Here is a 24274-nt window from a genome sequence, read left to right on the forward strand (position 1 = left end):
AAATTATTCCAAAGAGGTGAAATATGAAGATCCATTGCACAACATATTCAATTTGAAAAGGAACCAACGTAAGTAATAGATTCTTCTCATATTCGATAGCAAAGTAACCCATTATATCTATGAGCTCCTAAGTCATAAGTTCTAAGATGATTTGGGAATGCTTGGAAATACCGAAAGGTCTAGATAAAAAAATAAAATTATCCTCCATTAAACCATTGGTTTTAGTTACATACGAGAATGGAAAAATGGAATAGTATAGGGGATTGCTATAGTATATATGTGGATGTGGATAAAGACTTTATAGAATATAAACCCTTGGGAATCGGCAACAAAGCAATATATGAAACACAGCAAAAAGAAGTTGACAAGAAAGAATCAGTTACTAGAATAATCTAAAGGGGTTTAAATAGACGAAAAAACTCCTAAAAGATTCTAGAGTAATAAAAGATCTATTGAGAGTATCAACATATCACATCAGGAGTCTTGTCAGGTCATGGTCTCAATGGACATCTTAAGACGCTAGGCTTAGAAGGGGATGCCTCATGCTATGTAGAGTACTGAACCTCTATCCTGATTATCTGAGAAACTACGGAAATACATTACACCTGGAAGCGTATCGAAGATTCAATGAAGATCTTATGCAGCTTAATCCATCTCACACACTTCTCGAAGGGAGTGGGATTAAATGTTTAACACTGAGCATCCTCAGTGGCACATACAAAAACTCCTCACCAATATCAATTTCTTGTTTTCTTGGTTTCCTGAGAACATGTATTTCCAAATAATAAGTGAAGGAAGTGAGTTTTATTGTTGAGAAGAATATTCAATCCCTATTTTCAAATACACGTGTATCAATTTCATAATAAAGAGTTAACAGTAGTGAAACTAGATTGAAAAAATAAAGGATGGAAATAATATGGTAGAATTGAATAGAATCATTTTGATACAAATTATTGTTAATTGTGTTGATTTTTTTCAACTTATAACGAGATTTATTAAGCTACAAATAACTAGTTCTCTAGTATCTGGAACACTGTTCAAACCATCTCAATAAATTTGAAATTGACACGGAAACATTAATTGATCTCAAACTAGTACACATCCTATTTCAATTCATTTTAAGAAGGTTCTAATTACATATATCATCAAAGTGATACTTCAAATGATATTTTATAGAAGTCATTACTCATAAATACAGAAAAGCGAATGAAATCGATGCATTTCATATAAGCTGAATCGAAGCTTTGATATCGTATTACCTCAAAATATAGCTTAAGTTTGTTGAAGCGTGAACTAATTTTAGTATGTAATCTAGAAATCATGTGTTCAATTTCAACTTCAGTTTTGAACATTAATTGTGGATGATAGTTAAATGAATAAGATGCGAATTCCCATGGAAAATTTAACGAAAAGCAATTAACAAACTAGACAACACTCAAAGTTACTCGAACCAAATCTGTGCATTTACTTGAGAGCGTGTTAAAAACTAACAGAGATATATCAGTTTTTGTCATTCACGTCTAAAATCGTTTCAATATTTTCCTACCAAAATGTCACTTTTCCTTCAAATTCTCTAGATATCCTAGTGTTATCATCAATTATCACCTTTGTCCCCTTTGAAATTTGACGTGTAAAATGTATTAATTGTCTCAACTTAATCAGACGCCAACAAGAAGGCTAGTACATCTTTATTTAAGAAGAGCTAATATTTCAACCTGGATATTCGCTACCAGGATACATATTGGTTGCCAATCATCTGTTGTATCTCACGTCATAGAAATTTGATCGGTTGGTTTAATGTACAATATTCAGCAATACCTTTTGGTTAACCAGTGTACCTACCAATCACTTAAGCGACTGTTATTTTTCTTGACCTACCAAAGGCTTTCCAAGGAAATCGAAGCATACGGTAAAATACGCGGAGGTGTCTTCTGACACAAAAACAATCCCTCTTTCGGAAGAAGCTTCTCCACTTTATGGTGTTGAAGAAAGTTCAAACAGCTCTGACGAAGGAGGAGAAGAAGAATTTACAGCTCCTGTCAGTCCTCTAGCACTACATTTGATTAACGAATTGGATACTAATTATCTAAAAGATATTCGGATAGGTCGAAAGAAAAAGCTGAAGACGAGAGGAGAGGTTACCGTGTAACATGAAAATCACAGCTCATATGTTGATTTATTTTTTAAATAGAGCGACTGTATTTTGAACATAGGTTAGAGGAATGGCGATTCCTCATTGATTCATTATAATCAAGTTTAAAGGCTGTACTGCTCCATACCGCAAATTAATTTCTATCACTGTCTTTAGAGTACGGAGCTCATTTAAAAGAAATATACATTATAAATCTAGTGTTGGAAAAGATAGAATACTGCAAACATAAATGATTAATCTGTGCAGATTCGAAAGTTGTTGCTTTAGTTTTAGGACTATAAACGGGATACACGAAATACTGTTGCTTTTATGCGAGTGGAACAGCCGAGACAGAAATGAGAATGATGTGAAAGCAATATGGCTATTCACGTTTCTGGCAAAAATGTGTAAACGAACCTTTAGTTAACCAGGAAAAAAATATAACTACCTCTGCACATCAAATTAGAGCTAATAAAAATGTTGTAAGAGTCATGGACAAATATGAATCTGATTTTTTAAAACAAAAATTCCTTTCTTTGAGTGGCACTAAAATAAGGGAAGGTTTAATGGTTGATCATTAATTCCTTGAATGAACAAGAAAGAGAAGCTTGGATAGCGTTTGTCAATGTTACTGAAAACTTTTTGGTTTCCTCAATATTCTTACTTCATCAAAAAAAAAATGCTCGGTGTAAGTTATAAACTGGGATGTAATATGTCCTTGAAAAACACTTCTTACATTCCCACCTAGTTTTATCAAACTCCCAAGATTTTTCCGCAAAATATGGACGATGGGAAACAGCAATTCTTACAGACTTCTGTCGGACTTCAATTAGAGATACTCCGGACTCGTGCCTAGATTTTTCAAAACAAAATATTTATTTCTAGTGTTATTAGATCGTATTATAATAAACATAATGTGAGATAAAGTAAAGTATTTCGACAACAACCCTTCACTGTTTTTATTTCTAGCTTCTATTGTAGCAACTATTATTTTTCAGTGTTTTCCAATGTTTTTTTCCGGCTCCTCTCCTGCTTGCTTCTTATATAAGCATATCAAATTCTTTGCATGCCTGTTATTGTCCATAATTGCCCAAACCATCTAAGTCACTGTTTCTATATCATTTTTAATATATATTTTATTTTCAAATCCTTCATTATCAGTTTATTTCGCTTTCTATAATTTCTAAGGACACCTTTCTATTACAACTGCTTGAATTTAACTCGATTATTTTCGTTAATATTAAATATTTACCCCAAGGTGTAGGAAATACAGGAACTTTTGATTGAAGTACGTTCATTTTAGTGTCTGTTTAGGTTTTTGTACATGCCAGGAAATTTTTATTTGGCGCATAATGAATTTCAAATGCTGTTACTTTTAATTCATTCACATATGTCTCTTGAATTCCTTTGTATCGTATTTCTGTATCTAGATAACCATAATTCCCTCATTGCATTTTCAAGGTTTTCTACTCCGCACTTCATTACCATTATTTGTATTGATTTGACTTCCTTCTCCTATAATTATAATTAAAACCCTCGACTCACATATTGAGTTCTTTGAATGAGCATGTGTGTGAAAGTGAATTTTCATTGAAAATTTGTATTAAATTCTGAAGTTTCGAATAATTAAGTTCTTACTGGTGTAACAACAAGTTCGCTGCTTCGCTTAATTCCTTTATTATTCTTCTTAGTTTAACCTAACCTCCTAACCTTAATTTTAAGCACTCATGTCATTGAATTCGGGGGGCCCTGGGCCTCCTCATCCCAAACCACATGACAATCACAAATCATAATCCAACATAACCAAGATCTCAATAAAATATTATGAAGTATATGATAAAGCCCTCTACATTGTAGTACTTGAAACTAAAAAGAAACATGGGTAATATACATCCAGTCGCAGTAGGGAAAATGTTAAAACCAGACAATATTAAAGGCATTAAAAATTTACTAAGAAAGCAAGAAACAGAATTGGAATTGAATTCATCACCTCACGCTATGCCGATACCTTTCTCACTAATAAAATAATATCAGAAAAAGACTGGGATGCATTTATCCCTTCTTCACTAGTTTCAGTAAGAGGAATAGTTAGGGACATTAATATTAACACCTCAATGGAAGAAGTAATTACGGAGGGAGTGTCTACAAGACACAAGATAATATGATTGAATATAAACCAACACAAACTATAGTAGTCACCTTTAGAGGCAAGAAATTGCCAGAAGCAATTGCCGTAAATTACTTTGAGTGGAGAATACAGGTATATGTTGAACCAGTTATCCAATGCATGAACTGTTTAAGATTTGGGCACACAAAAAAAGTATGTCGGAGTCAGAAGAGGTGCTCCATATGTGGTAGTCAACACGAGGAAGAGGAATGTCAACTGAAGGAACCGAAATGCTTCTTCTGTAATACTCAACATAAATCCACATAAAGAAACTGTGAGAAACATGAATGACAAAAAAATATTAAAAAACTTATTACATTTGAAAATTGTTCATACTCTGAAGCCAGCCAGAGGTTTCCTAGAATTGAAAGACAAAGAGATACAATCATATTTACTGGTAGAGATTTTCCTGTATTAAGAGCGCCGTGTCAAGGGCAACAAAATGTAATAGAAGTGCATCAAAGAAGTAACAACTTTGAACAACTTTCTACATCAAAAAAGAAGTATGCACAAATAGTTGATAGATAGTAGATAGTAAAAGGAAAAAGGAAAGGAAATATATATTCACTGCTTTTGGCTCCAGGGTAAAAGACAGTTGAACTCTTAGTCAAATACCTAACGAGAAATGACTTAACACTCTAAGTAGACAGTAGGCTCTTATAACCAATTATGTAATGCATGGCTTAGCTTATAATAACTGTAGAATCATAGATAATCGAAACGGTTTATATTAAAATATACCAAAATTACCGCAAATTTACACGCGAAAATAGGAAAAGAAATGAATCTGTTGACAGATACATATTTAATGAACAACGGGACTAAGGTTCAGGGGTTGAACCGCATTGGAATTTGGAAAATTCTCGACGTTTTGGCTCCCACTTTAGTGTCATTATCAAGAGAAGAGTGGGGATAGGGTAGTTGATCGTTAATTGGTAAGAAGTGATCCGAATCCCTGGTCTCAATCTTTTCCACGCACGAATCAAATCACCCCTTTTTAAATCATTATTCATTTTTTCCAGCTTTTCATTTCCTCGGTGGAATTCCAAGGAGTAGGTAGATTGATGCCTTGGAATCAACCAAAAAAGGGGTGATTTGTTGCGTGGAGTAGGCAGATGGAGACCACGGGATCGGATCACTTCTTACCAATTAACGATCAACTACCCTATCCCTACCCTTCTCTTAATAATGTCTCCAAAGTAGGAGCCGAGACGTCGAGAATTTTCAAAATTTAAACGCGGTTCAACCAGTGAACCTTAGTCCTGTTCTTCATAATCCTGACAGCGGAAACCTTTACGAATATATATTCAATATGCATATAAATTAATATTAATCAAAAATTCATTGAACTGATTTCTTATTTCTTATCTAAATTGAATTGAACAAAGGCAGAAATTGATGTGTTACTGCGACAATAGATAAAATAATTAGTCCTGAAATGATGGACTTCACAGAAATTATGACGCTGAATTTACATTTACAAGACCAAAATAAATCTAAAAGATCACAGTGGAATGATCCAACAGCCATTTTTTCAATCTTTACATTAGACTTCAGTACATTAAACTATTTTAATCCACACAAACATGGAAAGCATTTCGTTCCCACTACAATAAGAGTATATGGTGAATTCTAATTTTGAGTCCTGGACATAGACATCATTTCAGAAAGTTATTTCAATTTTTTGTTATTTTTGTTAAGTCTAACAATGCTCAGCTTCGCTTTGTCAGTCAGTACATAAGAGGGGAGAGAAAGTTACGGTTAGAGGTTTCGATTATTATACTCAGAATAGTCCCATTTATCACAATGTTCGGAGTCCCTAGTTATTTGGATTCTTAGGATTTGATGCATATGTGCTGGATATAGAAATTATTTTCTTTGCAGTACTTAGATCGCGATGTTTCAGAGAGATATTTTGACTTTTTGCAATTTACGTTGAGTATAACTATGTTCGGTTCTGCTTTGTATGTTCATTGGCCTCTATTAGTCTATACAACGAATGAAAAGCATATCGTTCCTACCAAGAATTAAAATTGTGCGAGAAATTTCTCTTTCCCAAAACTGAAGCAAAAGTCAAGGCTAGAGGATCCGATTATACTTTGAATAGCTCCATTTATTAATAAAATGTAGTGGATAATGCCGTTCAAAGTCCCTTGTTATTTAAATTCTTAGAGTTTGATGTATCGATCCTGGATATAGTTATTACTCGTATTTCCAAAGCAGTACGTGTTATGATTATGATGTTTCAGATATATATTTTCATATATATGTAAAATGCATACTTTGAAGCTTTTTATTAGACAAAATTTAGAGAAATCGAGTAAGGCAATTGCAGCGCATGTATCATCGTCCAATTGATTATTTGAACAAACTTTACAGACTGCAGTAAAAAGCAAGAAATGTGCAATATCATTAAATGAATGTAATGTTGTGTTAATAGAAAAACGAGATGAAGGAGAAAAAACTTTAGGCTTCAATTTAGGAAAGGAGGTGTAATTCTTGTGGAGTTTTCTATCTCGTTTTGTTTTTTTTTTCTATATATAAGTATAAAGAAATTATCAAACAATTTTGTTCATGGTAAATGCGAAATTCGTAATATCACGTGAAGTATTTCCATTTTTTCCTTGATTGATTCAAATTTGAACTTGTTCACATAATTAAGGTTGTTATTCATATCTAACAATGACAGTTTTCATATCCATGGAATTATACTATTGTTCAGTTCGATTACATCGTCCGAAAACGTTTATAGAATGAAACATATGAAACGAATGGGTCAGAAAAAATAATTTCAGATCCTAAAGCTGGAATCGATTTTAGAATTACACGTTTACTAATGGTCAAATATTTTCCGGGGCAGTCTCAACCAGGATTTTAAATGAAAAGTCTATATCCTCACACTTTTGACTAATCTTCAGATTATTGAAAAGTAAGCGTGTATTCAGAGCAAAAAAGCTGTTGATTAAAAAAATTCGAAATTATCGATTCTTAGAAATAGTTGGTTTTCCTTAGAAATCCATTATTTATGTACTAGGCACATCGAAAAAGTAAGCATGTCGATATTTTCCACTTTAAAATGAATGTAATTAGTCGTGTCTGTTGCACATGTACCTCGTATCAATAGCTCAAAAGCAGAGGTCCAATTTGGTTATTCCATTTTCCACTGTTTGCGAGGTTCGGTAGTTGATAAACAGTCGAATATACAAAGCATTGCAATAATTTGAATTTATTGTCAGGTCTATAGTCCAAACATCATGAGTAAGTATATGGTTGGTTGTTTTGTTTTAGATTTTTACCGAGAACCTGCTTTTGAAAAATTCTGTGCCAGGTGGTTGCCTGAAAACCTCACACCCTTACATAAAATTTATTGTTTAAGAGCAGCACTGACACTGACATTATAACGATGTCGGTTACTATTACTATATGTGATGAGATTTGAATTTAACACTTCACTCCGGAAACCATGGAACAGTCCATAGAATGTCTATCATATGGTAAAACAGTAAAACGTTGACCATTATTTGCGATGTGTCATTTAAAACAAGAGGCGTGGAATTGATAAAAGTTGTTTGATTTTTCATCCTACAGCCCTGATCTTGATACTAGTTTCCAAATTTTCAAAATTTTTCAAATTTATGGAAGGCCAAGGCGTATCTACTTCTTGATTTTTCAAGTATTAAATTGACATAGCAGCATTTACATACTCTCTTACTTTAAATGGGATAATGTCTTGTTTTGACTTATGCTATCAGCACCCTCCAGAAATCGCCTTATAGAAATCGCCACCCTCCGCGGAAAAATCCGTGGCCATTATTTTAACCTTATAAACCCGGAAATTTTTATAAGATCAGAATGAAGCTTTTCTCCGTGACTTTAAATCGTACCATATGATCCAAAATCACCACCCTCCACGGAAAAAACCGTGGTCTAATTTTCATCTTAGAAACATGGAAATTTTAAAACTTAATTAACCGATCCTAATCATCCGTATACAATTGCAACGTACTTACTAAGGTTATTCTTACAACCAAATTATTTATTAATAAATTCTTTGTATACTCCGTTCTATATGTATGAAAAAAAATTATTGGGATTAGAAATGGCAAATATATTAGATTTCATCTGTAGATGGTATATATCCGTGGACGATATTTGTCCGTGGATGGTATTTATCCGTGGACAGTATTCATCCGTGAGTTGAGGCTTTTTATTGTAACATTCACGGCTGAAATTAAAGACACGATAAAGCTCCATTCGGCTCATTTCTTTGAAAATGTCTGTGTCTCCATGGTTGAAAGTAGAGTCACGTATTTTTCCGTAGAGGGTGCCAATAGACACAACAATACTTCATGACCTTCTTTCTTATTAATTATACTTCATTTATATTTTAATGGTAATTGAAGATTATATTAATTATTATTAAAGCGCGGAATTAGATAAAACGAGGTACGTAAACACGTTATGAAAAGAGCGATATTGCTCTTTTAATAACTAGTTACGTTAATAACTATTACATAGATATTCCTCGAATCATAGAATTATAATATTTATGCACTAAAGGCATGATTCAATCAAATAAGTGGATTTACACAAGCATTTGCATCAAAATAAGCTATCATCAAAGCATATTCGCTTTTGATCTATAATACTTTGATTATAGTTCGCCATGACTTTAGTCTGTTACGAAAACCTTACACAATAAAGGTTATTTATCTGGCAATGAAGGTAGTTCACTTTGATGGATTTAAGAAAAGAAGAAATATAAATTAAGGATAATGAAAAGTACTTGTAACTAAAATATCACTCCTAGAACTCCCAGTGATTGCTGAGTGATGAAAAGAATTGCATATACTTCACTTAAAAAGGAATCAAACCGAGACATACTGTATTGGATTCTCCAAAGCCAAAATACAAACAATCAAAACCACCAATTTCTATTTTAGACACAATTGTGAAGCTAAATACCAAAAACAAACCTGTTTAATAGTTTAATATCTTCTTTATTTATCTGTTCGTAGAAAATATATAGAAAATTAACTCCAATACCAAATGTTTTTTAGTTTCAATGTCTGCAATTGATACGAGGACTTTCAATCCGAGAACGATATTTAAGTCGTATCCGAACATATGGTATTATTTTTTTCACTCTTTCAAACATCGTGTTGTTAGATATAGATTAGAATTTGGATGTAGGCTCATCACTTTTTATGATGTCCAGCAATTAGAATTTCTATGGCAAAAATGATGGTTGTAGTAGAAATAGATATATTGAGTATTGGAGTAGTAAGGAATCATACCGAAACATACTGTACTCGATTTTGTAAAACCAAAATATTAACGGAGATGGAGGTGTGGATGATGTATGTATGTGCTTTCATAGTTGTACACATCATTTAAATTGGACAGAAGCTATCGGAAAAAAGAGATATATTCGATAGTAAAACATCTAAGAGTGATCAACACACAAATAATTCAGCTGGTCATGGAATGCTTAGAATCACAAAATGAAGAGTCAACTAATTTCGACTGGTTCATATCCGTTCTGTTTTTCAGAAAGTGATCATTTATAAGGACATCTCAATAAATCACACAAATTGGATTCCCTGTCTGGTTTTGGTTATTCGAATTGTACCTTCGAAACTGTATTCGCGGAACGTCCAATAAATACATAGGCTTAGATATAAACAACTATGTATTCTCATTCACTCCCTGACTGCATATTGTCCTTTTAATATACACCTTGTGAAAATAGATACATCAAAGGCACTACGTTTTGGAAAGAATAAGCTGAAACACAAGGCACATTTTAGCTGTATACATAGTAGCCAGGTATTGGTGTCAACCAAAATCAATGGCAGACATTCAAATTCATATATTCTGTGGAGCTCTACTTTACAATACATGACCAGCCTGAATCTAGCAATGGGGGACATAATAAATTTTTTGGTTGCAATACATACACAGATAGGATAAAAATCCATCAGAAAATAGGTATTCCAATATTTTCGTAAACCTTGTACATAAAACGCCGTAGTAAATGGTGAATTTCGCAATATGGCAAGTAATGTATTGACAACATCTGTTCGTATATCTCATAGAAAATAGATGAATATAATTATGATCAATAAATGGAAATGTGTCATTAAAAAAATTAAAATATACTTACCACACAATCATCTTCATCCCACCGAAATCGACAATTATATTTGCCATTACATTTCAAACTAATATCGATGCACGTAGCGTCTTCACAGTCAAATTCTTTTCCTTCATTGCACTTCACATTTTTAGCTGAAAGAATTGGATATTATCAATAGTGAACAGAAAATATAATATATTGGTGAGGTTTATGATACACAAAAATCTATCACGAATCATAATATACATAGAAAATTGGCGATACTATATTATACAGACAGACTTGCAACCTACGTTTGGAAATATCAGCATTGAAACAGTAGTTTGTTATTTAAACACAGTTTATACATCAATTTCTATACTGTGTGGAAGTTTTTGATTAATGCATTGCACATCACGTATTTTTGAGTGAGCGAAATCAAGAGCAATCTTCTGCTCTAATGAACTGAGTTTTGAAATTTTTGCTTGAATTATATCAAAGAAGAAGTGAGCGTATTCGTTATTACTCCTCAAGCTTCTACAAATGTGTTATGTGCGTATTTTGAACCAAGTATAATATAGGGATGCACACTAATCAAGTTCTTGTGGAGGACTGCGTGTGTCCAAAAATTTCGAAAATGTGAAATAATTGAAAAACGGTGGACTATAGGCATACGATGCCTTGTATAAAGTTATATTTAAATTTTGCGTAGATTTCAAAAATTCAATTAAAATTTCAGCATTCCGTTCAAAAGCACGGAGTTTGGGTCCACTTCCGGTGTAACCGAAAGTTTCAGAAAACTGAAATTATTTTAGCTGAAACGAGCATTTCGGAAAACCCTCGCTTTGTTCTATTCCAATTTATTGATTATGTCAATACGTTTCTCTTTTGTCGAGTTTTATTCATATATCAAATATCATCTTCATGTTCACTGTATTCGTTTATTGATAAATTTTTAAAATACTAGATATAATTCAAGATTATTTTCATTGTCATTTTCTAATGTAGCTATACGATTATTAATCCATTCTATGATCTTTGTTCTTATTATTTTCAGCTTTCTTTTTTTATTTGTCTATATCATAATCAGCTTCTTTCTTAGTTGTTTTCTCTTTATTTTTCATTATAAATTCCTAATAAAACCATTCATAATTTTTTGTATCTTGTATACCTTTGCTACATCTTTCTTAATATCGTTCCTTAGTTCATTAATATCATCTTCCTCTCCATCAATATAATATTTCTCTTTGCTCTATTGTAGTTTGCTTATCCCTTCTTCCTTACTCCTTTTCAGTTTTCTCACATTCTATTTCCTGCATTTTATCATTCATGATTTCAACTGATTCATTACATTTACTATTCTTAATTTTATTTTGATTATTATTAAATGATGATCTGCACCTGATACTTTGTATGATCTTGTGTCTTCTTTGATGTTCCATATAGGGTGTATTTCCTCGTAACAATGCTCAAGTAGGCTTAATTTTCTATTTTCCACTTATACCTCCAATAATCAATTATTTTATCATGTCTAGCGACTTTTCCGAAAATATTAACTAATTTGTCATAGAATTGTCTTCATCTTTTACTTCCTCTGTTGATGTATGAATATCTTATTGCTATATTCGCTTTAATATTTTTTTCTACGCGCATGTCTGTAAACATCAAAAATCGCGCTGTCAACATTCCTTGTAAATGACATTTAACAATAACATGCACGTGATGAGATCTCATAATATAAACGTGTGTTTTGAGAAGAAAACTCAAACTTCTTGGTTTAATCAAATTACATTAAAATTTTTATTCACGTAAGACTTCATTTGATCTATTTATACAAATTTAGTCAATTAAAAAACATAAAAACTTTTAGCATTAGCGAGATATATTTAGGATTGAAAGAGTGATGCCCCTAAATGTAGGACACGTTTTCTTAAGTAGCATGCATGAATGGGCGTAGAAAACGTATAGTACGTTACACGAGTTGTAAGCCCATAACGCACTCATGAAATTTTTCACTTCCTGTGATTAAGTCTAAATGATGATAATCACTCTCATTGAAATGTATAGTTTCCTTTGTTCAATCATAGCATATCGTAGAATCAATAGAATCAAAAATCATGAGATAAAATTTTCAAATTACAATTATCAATTTTTCGGTAACGGATTTTATTATTCACTCAATAAAAATATATTTATCTTAACGAAATGAGTTTCGAAGAAAAGAGAACTTATCGGATAATCACTTGTTCGAGTTTGAAAGCTCTCGTGAATTAATTTTTGTAATCATCATAAACTACTATGTATGTATTTCAGTTGATTTATATCAATAGCATACCTGTGCCTTGCTCTCTAAAAGCCGTAAAATTCGCTTGAAAAAGAGTTTTCGTTCCTTTTGATTCCGAGAAAAACCTGACAAACATCCGATTTACTTTAGAATTTACCGTGTCAGCTACTGAGCCACAAAACTCCTGGTCAATGTTAGACATGTCAGTTTTACCAGAAAATACCTGAATGAAGTTCATAGTACAGTCGTTGGGTTTTTCCAAACTGAATTCGGAAAACTGGAGATATATCTGAAATACAAACAAAAATCATGCCATGTCATTTATTCAATTGAAATAACCGCGTATATCTGATTGGCATGTTAGACTTACGATTGCATTAAAGATAATCGAATAAATTTGACGTAGACATCAATATGAGAATGTCAGCCTAGTCTTACACAATTTAAACTCAAAGAAGTTTAATCAAGAGCTAATAACATTGAATTTGTTTCTCTGATTATTTCAGGCAGGATTTATTATTATTATGTTCTAGCTTTATTATATTCTGTTTAAAATAAGAGAAAAGATCATTCCAGAAAAATACTTCTTGTTGATCATATAAATACTAAAACTAACTCATTATAAAATAGCATTCTCATTGTAATTCATTATTGACCATCAACTTGAAAGTAAATTGCATTAAGGATCAGCTGAAAACGAGCGCGATCTGCGTTATTTCATATGGAACACCAAGCGACAAAACTTATCTGATCTCAAATGGATATCTATACATACCATGTAATGAACTACTTTCCAGAACGACAAAATTTCTTAAGGTAAAAAAATATTAACCAAAACAGCAGACAAGAAAATGTTGAGTTAAATTAAACAGCACTGCGCGAGACACATTGATTATGGTAGAAATTTACAATTTTCGAATTTGTATTTGGAAGAAAAAAGTAGCACAGCAGATAATGCCCCTATTCTGCACGCTTCTAATCACTGATACAATTAATGATTAATAACAGCACACGTTACGTTACCGGCAATGATAACCTCGTGATCATCAATCAGACAACTGCTCAATGTTTTTATTATACCTATAACGTAACAATTGAAAACTAATGAAAATCGTTTTGTTATGTAGTTTAAAATTTAAAAGTTTTGTGATTTTCAATTAAATATTTGGATATAATTTTTTCACTTTTAATCAAATATTTCACTTTCTGACATTATTTCATATCAAGAGCTTATAGAATAAACCAAAAATAGATACTTTTCAAAAAATGCAAGTACCCTATTGGAGATACACATAAAACGGCCTTGTAAACCAGGAGCTACAAGAAATGTATGATATTAATGGAAACCATGGCTTGTTCAAGTTTATACAATATCCAAACGAAAGCTGTGAACTCACCTTCCAATTTTCTTCAACTGTAATTGACCAGAGACAATCAATAGGCATGTCATTGTCTTTGTAAAAATCCATCGTATTGTTATCTATATCGGCTTTACCAAATTCTCCTTCCACTTCGTTCTCAATAGTCATAACACAAGGCATAGCTTCTGGTATTCTCACTATAATTCAAAAAACAATAATTAATGAGATGACCATATTTTCAGGCAAGATAATTCTCATAATTTATCTGTTCACTTATATTACGAATTTACGGTTTGAGAGTCCAATTTACAGATCTGAAGGCATTAGGGCCTGCCTGCCTAATCAATTTATCCAAGCAAATGACTTATTTCTATAAAAACAACAATCGTATATGAATATAATTAAAAAACAATCATCCGATATTAAATTTTAGTTTTAACGAAGAAAATCTTCCGAGTTTCTCTTGCCGAAAGAACGTTGATTTCTTTTGTAGAGGTTGTGATGTCTTTATGAATATTTCTTATAATATAGAAGTTCTTCTGTCTACATGATTCTGGAAGAACCAATCAAATCGTTTCAATTTATTGTAATCTATTGAAACTGTTTATTCTGTGTACGAAACAAAATATATTGTAATGAAATAAACGGCCCACAAAATTATCGCATCACTCATTATTTTTCAAATCTTTTAAATGTGTTGCCTATTTTTCGAGTTTTATTATTGTTACGAATTAAAACGCCAACAGACACGCCTTTATTAATATCAGTTCAATATAGAGAGGACAAAAAGTTTGATTTACCAAAACATAGAAAATATCAAAAAAATTGTACAAAACATCTTTACAAAAAAATGAACGGTGCTTTAACTAAAACAAGCCAAATGAATTTCTAATACCGTGTGTTGCCGCCCTTCGCTCTAATTACAGCTTCCATTCGTCTTAAAAGTCTTCTAAAAAGGTTTTGGACGTATCCTTGCGGCATGTTTTTCCAAAAGTTGAAAAGGAACATTTTGAAGATCATCTAGTTTTCTTATTGGTGCCGGAAGTTGCTGAATTTGCCATCCTAGATGGTCCCAGACATGCTCTATTGGTAAGGTCCGGGACACGTGCAGGCCAATTCAGGGTGGGTAACTAGACCTCTTCTAAGTACTGCCGAACCACTCTAGCAGCGTGTTGACGAGCATTATCGTGCATTAGGACAGAGTTGTCACCGGTATGAGGCATATTGGGCACTACATGGGGTTCTAGGATATTGGTTATGTACCTGTCAGTATTTAGTCTTCCATTATTCAGATGTATTAATTCCGTGAGACCCAAGAAACAAATTCCCCCTCAAACCATATTAGAGCCACTAGTTTTCAGTTTGACAAAAATTAACCTGAGCCGTTCACGCCTATATTCTGGTACACGCCAATCTGATGAATACAGACAAAATCTTGATTCATTCGTGAATAAAATATTGGACCAATCTTGAATATTCCAATTTACGTGTACATGTGTTTTAATAATGTTCGTCATAAAAAGTGAGGAAAAACTTGTCGTGATAAATTTTTCTGTGAAATTTGGTAATTATGAAACTAATTGGTACAAAAATCGTTTAGTGATGATTCTATGTGTTTGTATTACGCGTGTTTTTAGGTATAAAATGTTCAAGGAAAGGAACAGTGGAATAGAAGCGGGCAAATTTTAACTCAAGATGTTGCTATGAGAAAACTGCGTACAAAATTATACGGAAAAATTGTCAAAATAGCAAAAACAACATCGAATGTCATTTGCATAATATTGTTTTCAATAAACAACAAGTGATAATTCACTATTCTATCATATTTTTACTCATCTAGATATAAAGATGATTATTTACTTGGTTGGCTATCGCGTGGTGGACCATAAGGAGTTTATTTACCAAGATAAACCGTAAATCAAGTATTACATCACGAATTGCTTGACAGACGAAGAAGTGTCAACATGGTGCACCCATGTATCGTGTACAATTAGGTACATCAGAACAATGCACCCTTCCACTGCGCGTTAATTGTGATGCAGTTTTTATTTTTATTAATTATATTAGTTTTTATTATATATTTATTATATTTTTATTATTCCAGAATAATTGCTGTGCTGTGTGTGCTATCACAGCCAATTTATTCCCTGGATATATCCTCTTGATATTCTTTCTATTACCAAAATCAAAAAATTATCTTGAATAAATAATATTTCAAACCGATTGAAGACATCTGTGAGTCAGTGTATTATTGCTAAGGGGAATTACTTTGAGGAGGATATTGTTATCACTGAATGATTTTTTAATAAATAAATTTACAGCATCAGTATCATAACTTTATTGTCAGACCTTGTATACTGAAGAAGAATATTATGTAACACATTATATGAGAGACCACTCTTCACAATGATATTAATAGGAACACGTCGATATTGAAGTACGAATTTATGAATTCTTAAGCATTTTCTGGTGTGATAGTAGTTATGGGTGCTTCACCAAACTTTTTTAATCTGTTTCAAATGCAGCTATTTAATTAAGATGTATCATCATAATAAGATGTGATTCTCTTGAATTTAGGTTTCTACTGTCGATGTAGGCACGCTCCAACAAGTTCAAACTAGTATTTAGTTTCTACATAATAAGTAACAATTTGACATTTGCGTACGACTCATTTATTGTTAAAATATCTGTTAAATTTTCGAACAATGGATATGTAACAATGCAAAACACTCTGCGATGGCAAAAGTTTTAATAACATCACAAATCATCATCTGGGTCAAATGCAAATGTCGCCAAAACGCGCGTTGTAAGCGCTTAATCGAATCTCAAAAGATCTGCGCATAACCCAAGAATCTTTGTGGCCGCATCTAACGATTACCGCTACATTACAATGATTCGAATATCAACTGTTTTATCTAAAATAAACACTTGCCTCATAACACTCAGGAATTATTACCTTCCATATTGTTTTATAATAATTTCTAAAGATGTAGTAAAAACTCTTTCTATTTTAGACCAAGAAACTGTTCTGCTGACAAGACATATCGACCTGAACTTCTTGGAGGCTGTTCCATAATCGGAGAACTCCATGTTTATGGCAGTATAGTTCTAGTAAGTGTTAGAAACGAGAAATAATTCCAGCACCAGGGCTATGGGACTCTTCTTATAAATCGTGCAAAGGAAATAGCGATTAAAGAACATAATTCCATTACAATAGCAGTCATCTCAGGTGTTGGTACTAGAAATTATTACAGAAAATAGGGTTACGAATTAAAAAGACCTTATATGGTGAAGAGTTTAAAACAAGGGGAATTAATTAGTATTTCGATTGTGTAGATGAAGTTGTTTTGTGACAATAAAAATTTAAATATAAACATCATTGATACAGAATGGCTAAGGAAAAATGATGGAGAATACAAGAATTCTAAGAAAGTTCATGTGTAGGTTAAGGTTGAGAAATGTTACTAGAAATATCAAATCATCTTTTTTGCATTCTTGAACTCATGATGTAAAAACTCAAACTTTTCTATTCTTCATCTGGAACCTTTTAGTGCTGTGGCTCAATATTATCAAGTCATACGCGAATTACTACTAGATGATGGAGATATACATATGAACTGTCCAAACGTGAGTACAAAGGAACGTGTGTAATCTCCAGAATAAATTTTTTATTTATTTTTTTTTTTTTGGAAGCCCATTTCCATTTAAGTTACTACTTAATAGTCTAAGATTCCACCGCTTGATCTTGCAGGTAACTGTTTTTTTGATTAATGCGTTATTGCAGTCCAGTATTCTTTTCCACGAATACATGACTCGTACTTTGGAGAATTTCGATTCCTACAAGATGGTGCAACGGAAAACACTGCAAGAAATAATCAAAGCCGTGTTTCACGTAACCTAATTCGTTCATAATCTTACGACAAGCTTCTGTTTATCATGCTAAGCCGTATAGTCTCTTTAAAAGCAATGGATTGCTAGTGATATTTTGATAGTATATATTTTTTAAAAAATATTTGAAAAACTTACAATTAGCCGGCCGCTCTATGAACTCGATCACTGCCCTGAAGCCTTTGCCTTCTATATTTTCATCCGATCTAAAATGGATCCAGAGATAGCGGTCACTCGATGTTATCATTGGAGGAAAATTCCTACCACAAAATAGATTATGGAGTAAGTTGCTGAAGCCATGAGCACCATCACGTACTTCTAGATAATCGTGTTTACATCCTGGGCTGGATTCCAATTCAAACCAATCCCGAAAATCTAGTTTCACTAGATATCCTGGAGGAGCTGGAAAATAATAAACATTCATCAGATTACAAGCATAATAGCTTGTTTTTAAGCAAAATAGATACATTTCGTGATACAGTTCTAGAATTTCGGTATACGTTCCATAATTACTTGAATTTCTTAGATATTATACAGTTTAATCAGAAATTAATGAAACGCATCAATACTACGACTGACGATAATTGGATTCTCAAGTTTGGTCCAAATATATATTTTATCAGTACAATCATCTGAAGGTATTCCTCATAAATTACAGATATATTTGGAGAGTTTTAAGGCCTCCGTATTATAATTGTTGCAGTAATATGAAAATCATTCTGAAAAATATAATCTTTGATCATTTGTTAATTTTTATATAATTTTCAAAATTAATTGTTTGTTTAGTCTTGTCTCAGTTTTTTCCATACCTAATATGTTGAGAGAGAGAGAGAGAGAGAGAGAGAGAGAGAGATAAGCTTTATTGTCACTAGAAAATTTGTACAATTTTATGGACAAAGCTACATAATTTTATATTACATGATTGAATAATACAATATAATGATTCAATAGTAGTAATTATATTATATGAGTATATTGTATCTTACATCCCAAATTATGCCAGTCTCTAGAGTCTATGGTATTGTAGAATTCAGCCACAGACTAATAAGACCTTTCAAGCAGAAATGCCTTTCTTAAACTTATCAAAAGGTTTTGCTATTTTCATTTCAGAAAGTAGCTGATTGGATAATTTTTTCGCACTAAAGATAATGGAATTTTTCACCAGATCCGAAGTAGGTATAGTCAAGTAAATGTCTAGCTTCTTTCTTCTAGTAAGGTCTCTCAGTCGTGTTGTGGAAGTGTTTGCGAACCAAACAAACAGATTCTAAAATGAAGAGAGCGGTGAGAGTTAGAATTTTGTATGTTTTAAAATAGAATTAGCAATGTGTTCTACTACTCAAACCATAAATATAACGAATTGCTCTTTTTTGTAATTTGAAGCTAGAATCGAAGACTAGCAAACTACAAGAACCACAGAAAGGCAAACCATTCCGAAGATACGATTCGAAAACGAGTAGTAAGTTGTTAAAGCAGTGTTCAGACACAGATATAATGGCAAATCAAACAGAGATTTTTTCGTCAGATTTTCTATATGTACAGACCATTGAAGGGCACTGTCAATATGTAGACCAAAAAATTTGATCGAATATCAGGATCGTATAAGTCATCGTTGAGCTTTAGAAGTTTTAAAGCTCCTTTATAGGATAAAACTAAAGTTTTCTCATTGTTTAAACAGAGACGTTTGCGTTAGAGCAGGACCTAATAGTTATGAGCTCATTGCCCATGATTGAATGTAGAGCTTATGTATGAGGACCACCCCTGGATACACTGGTGTCATCCGCGAATAAAGTGAATTAACCATTGATCCGTAGGTCAGTGAGATCATTGTTGAAAATCAAAAAAAGAACTTGACCCAAAACTGAGCCCTCAAGCACACCACTGACAATTAGCAATTTACTTGAAATTTTATCATTAGCTCGTACCAATTGATTTCGACATTGCCATTGCTTTATTTCCATGTTTAAACTCTAGAGTATTTATCCAATATTCGATTAAATTACAAATGTAACTATAAAACTTGCCTAATATAACTTTGGCTGTGAGATGCGCAAACAAAGAACGTAGGCCGTACTAGAAGTGAATGCGATAGTAGAATCATATTAAGAATCCGAGGAGATAGTCGAGCTCAATATTTTCAATACAAAATCATATGAATTAGATAAATGAGAGAAATATTCTCATTATACGTTTCATGTTCAAAAATTATAATATTAAGTTGGAATATAGGAGGCTTGCTACTTAAGTTTTGAGATATGATAACAATGATGTGAATATGTCAAACCTGACATTGCCATTATAAAGTTTGACATTTAACTTGTTTACAGATACTTGAAACATTCATCTTGATCAAAAAATGGAAATAAATCGCCAACATTTTTTGCGATGATTTTTTATGTCCTTCGACGTGGAGAAAACAGCAGTGTGCTGATCAAATTGCTTTGACTCTTGATGATGAAGAGCCATGTCGAGCCACCGTGTTTCGGTGATTTTCCAAATTCAATCATGGTGGCACTTCGCTACAGGATGGATTTCGTGAAGGTCTTTCAAAATCGGTTGTTCTGCGTAAACTGATATTACAAGACCGTCATGTGACATACTGTGATATTGAATCATGCTTATGCATAAGTTTCACTTGCATAAATTCAATTTTGCATGAATATTTGGATGGCAAAAAGGTTTGCTCGCGTTGGATACCGCATAATTTTATAATGATTGCCTGTTTTTTCGGAATAACTGAAAATATCGCCTCCGTTCCATTAGAGCAACATAGAACGGTAAATTTTGGTTGGTACAACAGCATTTATTCACCAGAACTGTTTGAAAAATTTAGTGAAGAGTCGCAGAGGATGAATCGATATCTACCACTTGTTTGAACTGATGTGACGTTTTTGAACAGTCAAAACATCGAAATGATGGTTTATCCACCATATAGTCTTTGTTTGGCACTCAATGATTCCTTCTAATTTTCACAGATCAGAAATAAATTACGGCGTCAACGTTTTTCTGCACATAAAGCAGAGGTTGATGCGTTCAAATCACATGTTATGAAGGTATTGAAATTGAAAAAATGCTTCGACAATAATGTAGAATATTTTAAAAAAATAATAGAGCTATATCAAATCATTATTATTTGTTGCTGGTTCTGGTCTATCTCAAGACTTAAGTAGCAACCCTCGTGTCAGTCGTCGAACCTTCCTGTCAAAGCAGGAGTATCTAGAAATTTGTGTTTATAATGAAAGTAATGATTCACACATAGTACGGTAAGGAGAATGTATTTTTGATAAAAGTTTGAATTCTGAAACAGTTACAGAAAAGTCCTACGCTGAGTATCTCAAGTTTATTTTCATAAGTGTTTGGGAACGCCACCGTAAAACTGGTAGTTCCAACTAACCTCTCCCAAGTGTCTTTTTAAAATTGACGAAATACTCAAACAAATTATATTTACAACTTCTAATGAGAAATATATCATTTTCCTGTATGTTAAGCCGAAGTACGCAGTTCTTGCTTGCTAAAGAAAAAATTGCTCGGAATTCCGTAGTAAACGTCAGTAATCTTATATATTAAAAAAATTTATGATTTCCATTCCGAGTCCGTTCAGGCGTTCTACCCAACCGATTTGCTTAATTTTTTTTTTAATGAAAGGTATTGATGCACAGATCAGCCGTCAACCATCGGATTTCATATAATTTTCACCATTCTCGAGTTATACTCAAATGCGATTACCCCCTGTACATTACTTATGGGAGTTTTTCACATACACACGTTCTATCCTCAATATCTCAGGTTCTATTCAAGATAGAAACTTCGGTTTGGTTTAAGAACACTCGCCGAAACACCTTCTTTCTTTTGAGTTTTTGAACACTTAAATCGGTTGAGTTGGAGAGGAGCTAGGCGCGGACATTCAATGTGGAGTTATGGATTTTTGTAGGTTTTTGACAATTTTTCTACATTCAAAGATCGATTTCTCAGGTTCTAGTATAGCTACAGAGTTGTATGTAGTGGGAAATCATTCAAAAATGTCAAGGTAGAGATTAAACCAAAGGGTCGACGCACAACCAATGTTGTTTAGAAGGAAGTATTGTGAAATTACATAGTCTATTGTATTATGAACAATGTAGAAATGATGGCTGATTTTTTGACCGTGCCCCGATACTTTTTGTATACCTTCGACAACATAAGTATTGATTGATTTTATGACGAAGCTATAATTATCCACATAGTCACTGCTGCGGAACAGCACGAGTCCGGACTACTAACTTTTAATATGCATTTTAAATGGACAGTAATGATACCAATTATACGTTCTGGGTCTAACCCTATTGCTATAACAGCCCGGAATCACCTACTCGCGCCAAAAAACAGCATTATGATTGGTTTTAGAAATAAATTTTGATATTTTGCTTACTTACCCTCAAATATGTTAGAGAAGGATAAAAATTCACAGCGCAATTAATATTTGCGATAACAATTTTTTTCGCTATGGCCGCCTGCCATCAATTAATTGCGCCAAAATAATGCATTATGATTTGATTTGTATATAATTCTGATATTGTGCTAACGGCTCACTCCAATATGTTGAGAGGAGTGTATGAATTCACAAAACAGTGCAATTGTTGTTTGTGATAACAAGGTTATCACTATAACAGCCCGGAACCACCTACTTGCGCCAAAATACAGTATTATGACATGAATTTTGATATTTTACTCACGGCTAACTTTAATATGTTGTGAGGGGGATACAAATTCACAAGAATTTTTGCGATAACAAATTTCATCGCTATAACAGCCGGGAACTACCTAGTTGAGCCAAAATACAGCATTATGATTTGTTTTGGACATGAATTTTGATTACAACTCACTCCAATATGTTAAGAGGAGGATATGAATAAACAAAACAACGCAATTAATGTTTGTGATAACAAATTTTATCGCTATGAATTGTGACATGACAATTGAATAATATCACTCCATCGAATTGTCAATATTATTCAATCTACAAAAATTATAATATTTCAATTTCCTTCTAGTGAATTATTTATTATTGTTGAACAGAAAAAAAATTCTGACTAATATTTCCTATTTCACAACAATAAATATAATCGAGTGAGTTTTATGGATTTCAGTGGCACGACATAAATTTATGAGAATATGAGTTAAAAGACAATTATCATATATAAATTTTTCTGAATAATACCAATTAATTATCTTATACTCCTTGTATCTTCCTTTTTTCGGTTGAATACAAACAGTTTACAAATGTTCTACGAAGCAGTCCATGAATAATGAAAATTTATGATCCTGTAAAAACCGTAATGCTATCCGGTTGGATTAGGAAAAGAACATTGCATTGTTTTATCTTCCATAATTACTCAGGCAAAGAGTTCGTAATACTTTGAAATAGCTCAATTTTAAAGACCAGTTCACCACGTTGTAAGAATGATTATATATTTGTAAGATCAAAACTATACTGATTAGTACCAATTTAAACTGAAACTAAACTAGGGAATAATATTTGAATCACTTAAAAAAACTTGAAACATTGAAGGTCAGTCAACCTTAATCGATTAATCTCTCGATAAATACAGAAATGAAAGATCGAATGAAAGCTTAAAATTTACACTGTACAGTAAAGTCGACTTTACAGTACTAATTTGAGGTCGAAAAATGGCACTTTACGGTAACCTTGTACTTTACAGTACTCTTAAACTCTTCCAACCCCTTTTGAAATAATTAGAAATAAAAAATCAATTAACATCAATAACTAAACTTTCATTCTAATTGGAATAATTTGTCCCACTGCTTGCGCACTTTTCTCAGCAATTTTATTTGAATTATCAGCCATTCAATTCAATATGTCTGCCTTTGCTTACAATGTTACCTTTTAATTTAATTTTAATTTTTCTAAATAATAGAGAGAGAATAATCAGAGGAGCTTTTTTTCAGTAAAATTGTCAAATATGACATTTCATATTTTAAAATATAAACAGAATGAAAAAAATATGATATCACGATATACGTCCGTGAAGTTATTATTACAGTATTCTATTGGATATTCTTGGCTCGGCTCCTTCGTCGCCTCGTCCATAAGCATCTCGTACCGTACTAAATCACTTCCTCTTTAAACTGCCATTCTTAACTCTCAATATTTCTTAACAATTGATTTTAAATTATAAATAGTTATACATTGGTGATGTTATATATTTTGAGATACAAGAAAAGTAGAAACCTTGTTGTGAAACGTCGACCACGTAAATAACACACCGCAAATCAGGTAAATAGGGTGGATTCTTTATGACTTTCACATTATTTTCACGTTAAAGTTCAA

General features: G+C 32.6%; 1 protein-coding gene across 1 annotated transcript in view; it reads right to left on the minus strand.

The window, feature by feature from the left end:
- LOC130444259 (neuropilin and tolloid-like protein 1) overlaps positions 1-24274 on the minus strand; it is a 699554-nt gene that overhangs the window by 82304 nt on the left and 592976 nt on the right. Inside the window, exons 6-9 of the mRNA XM_056779324.1 lie at positions 18088-18351; positions 14098-14258; positions 12752-12989; positions 10465-10589 (exon numbers count right to left, since the gene is read on the minus strand). Of these exons, the coding sequence (XP_056635302.1) occupies positions 10465-10589; positions 12752-12989; positions 14098-14258; positions 18088-18351 (788 nt within the window). The remainder of the gene's footprint in view (positions 1-10464; positions 10590-12751; positions 12990-14097; positions 14259-18087; positions 18352-24274) is intronic.

The sequence above is a fragment of the Diorhabda sublineata genome, chromosome 5 (genome assembly GCF_026230105.1).
Source record: "Diorhabda sublineata isolate icDioSubl1.1 chromosome 5, icDioSubl1.1, whole genome shotgun sequence".
NCBI classification, from domain to species: Eukaryota; Metazoa; Arthropoda; class Insecta; order Coleoptera; family Chrysomelidae; genus Diorhabda; species Diorhabda sublineata.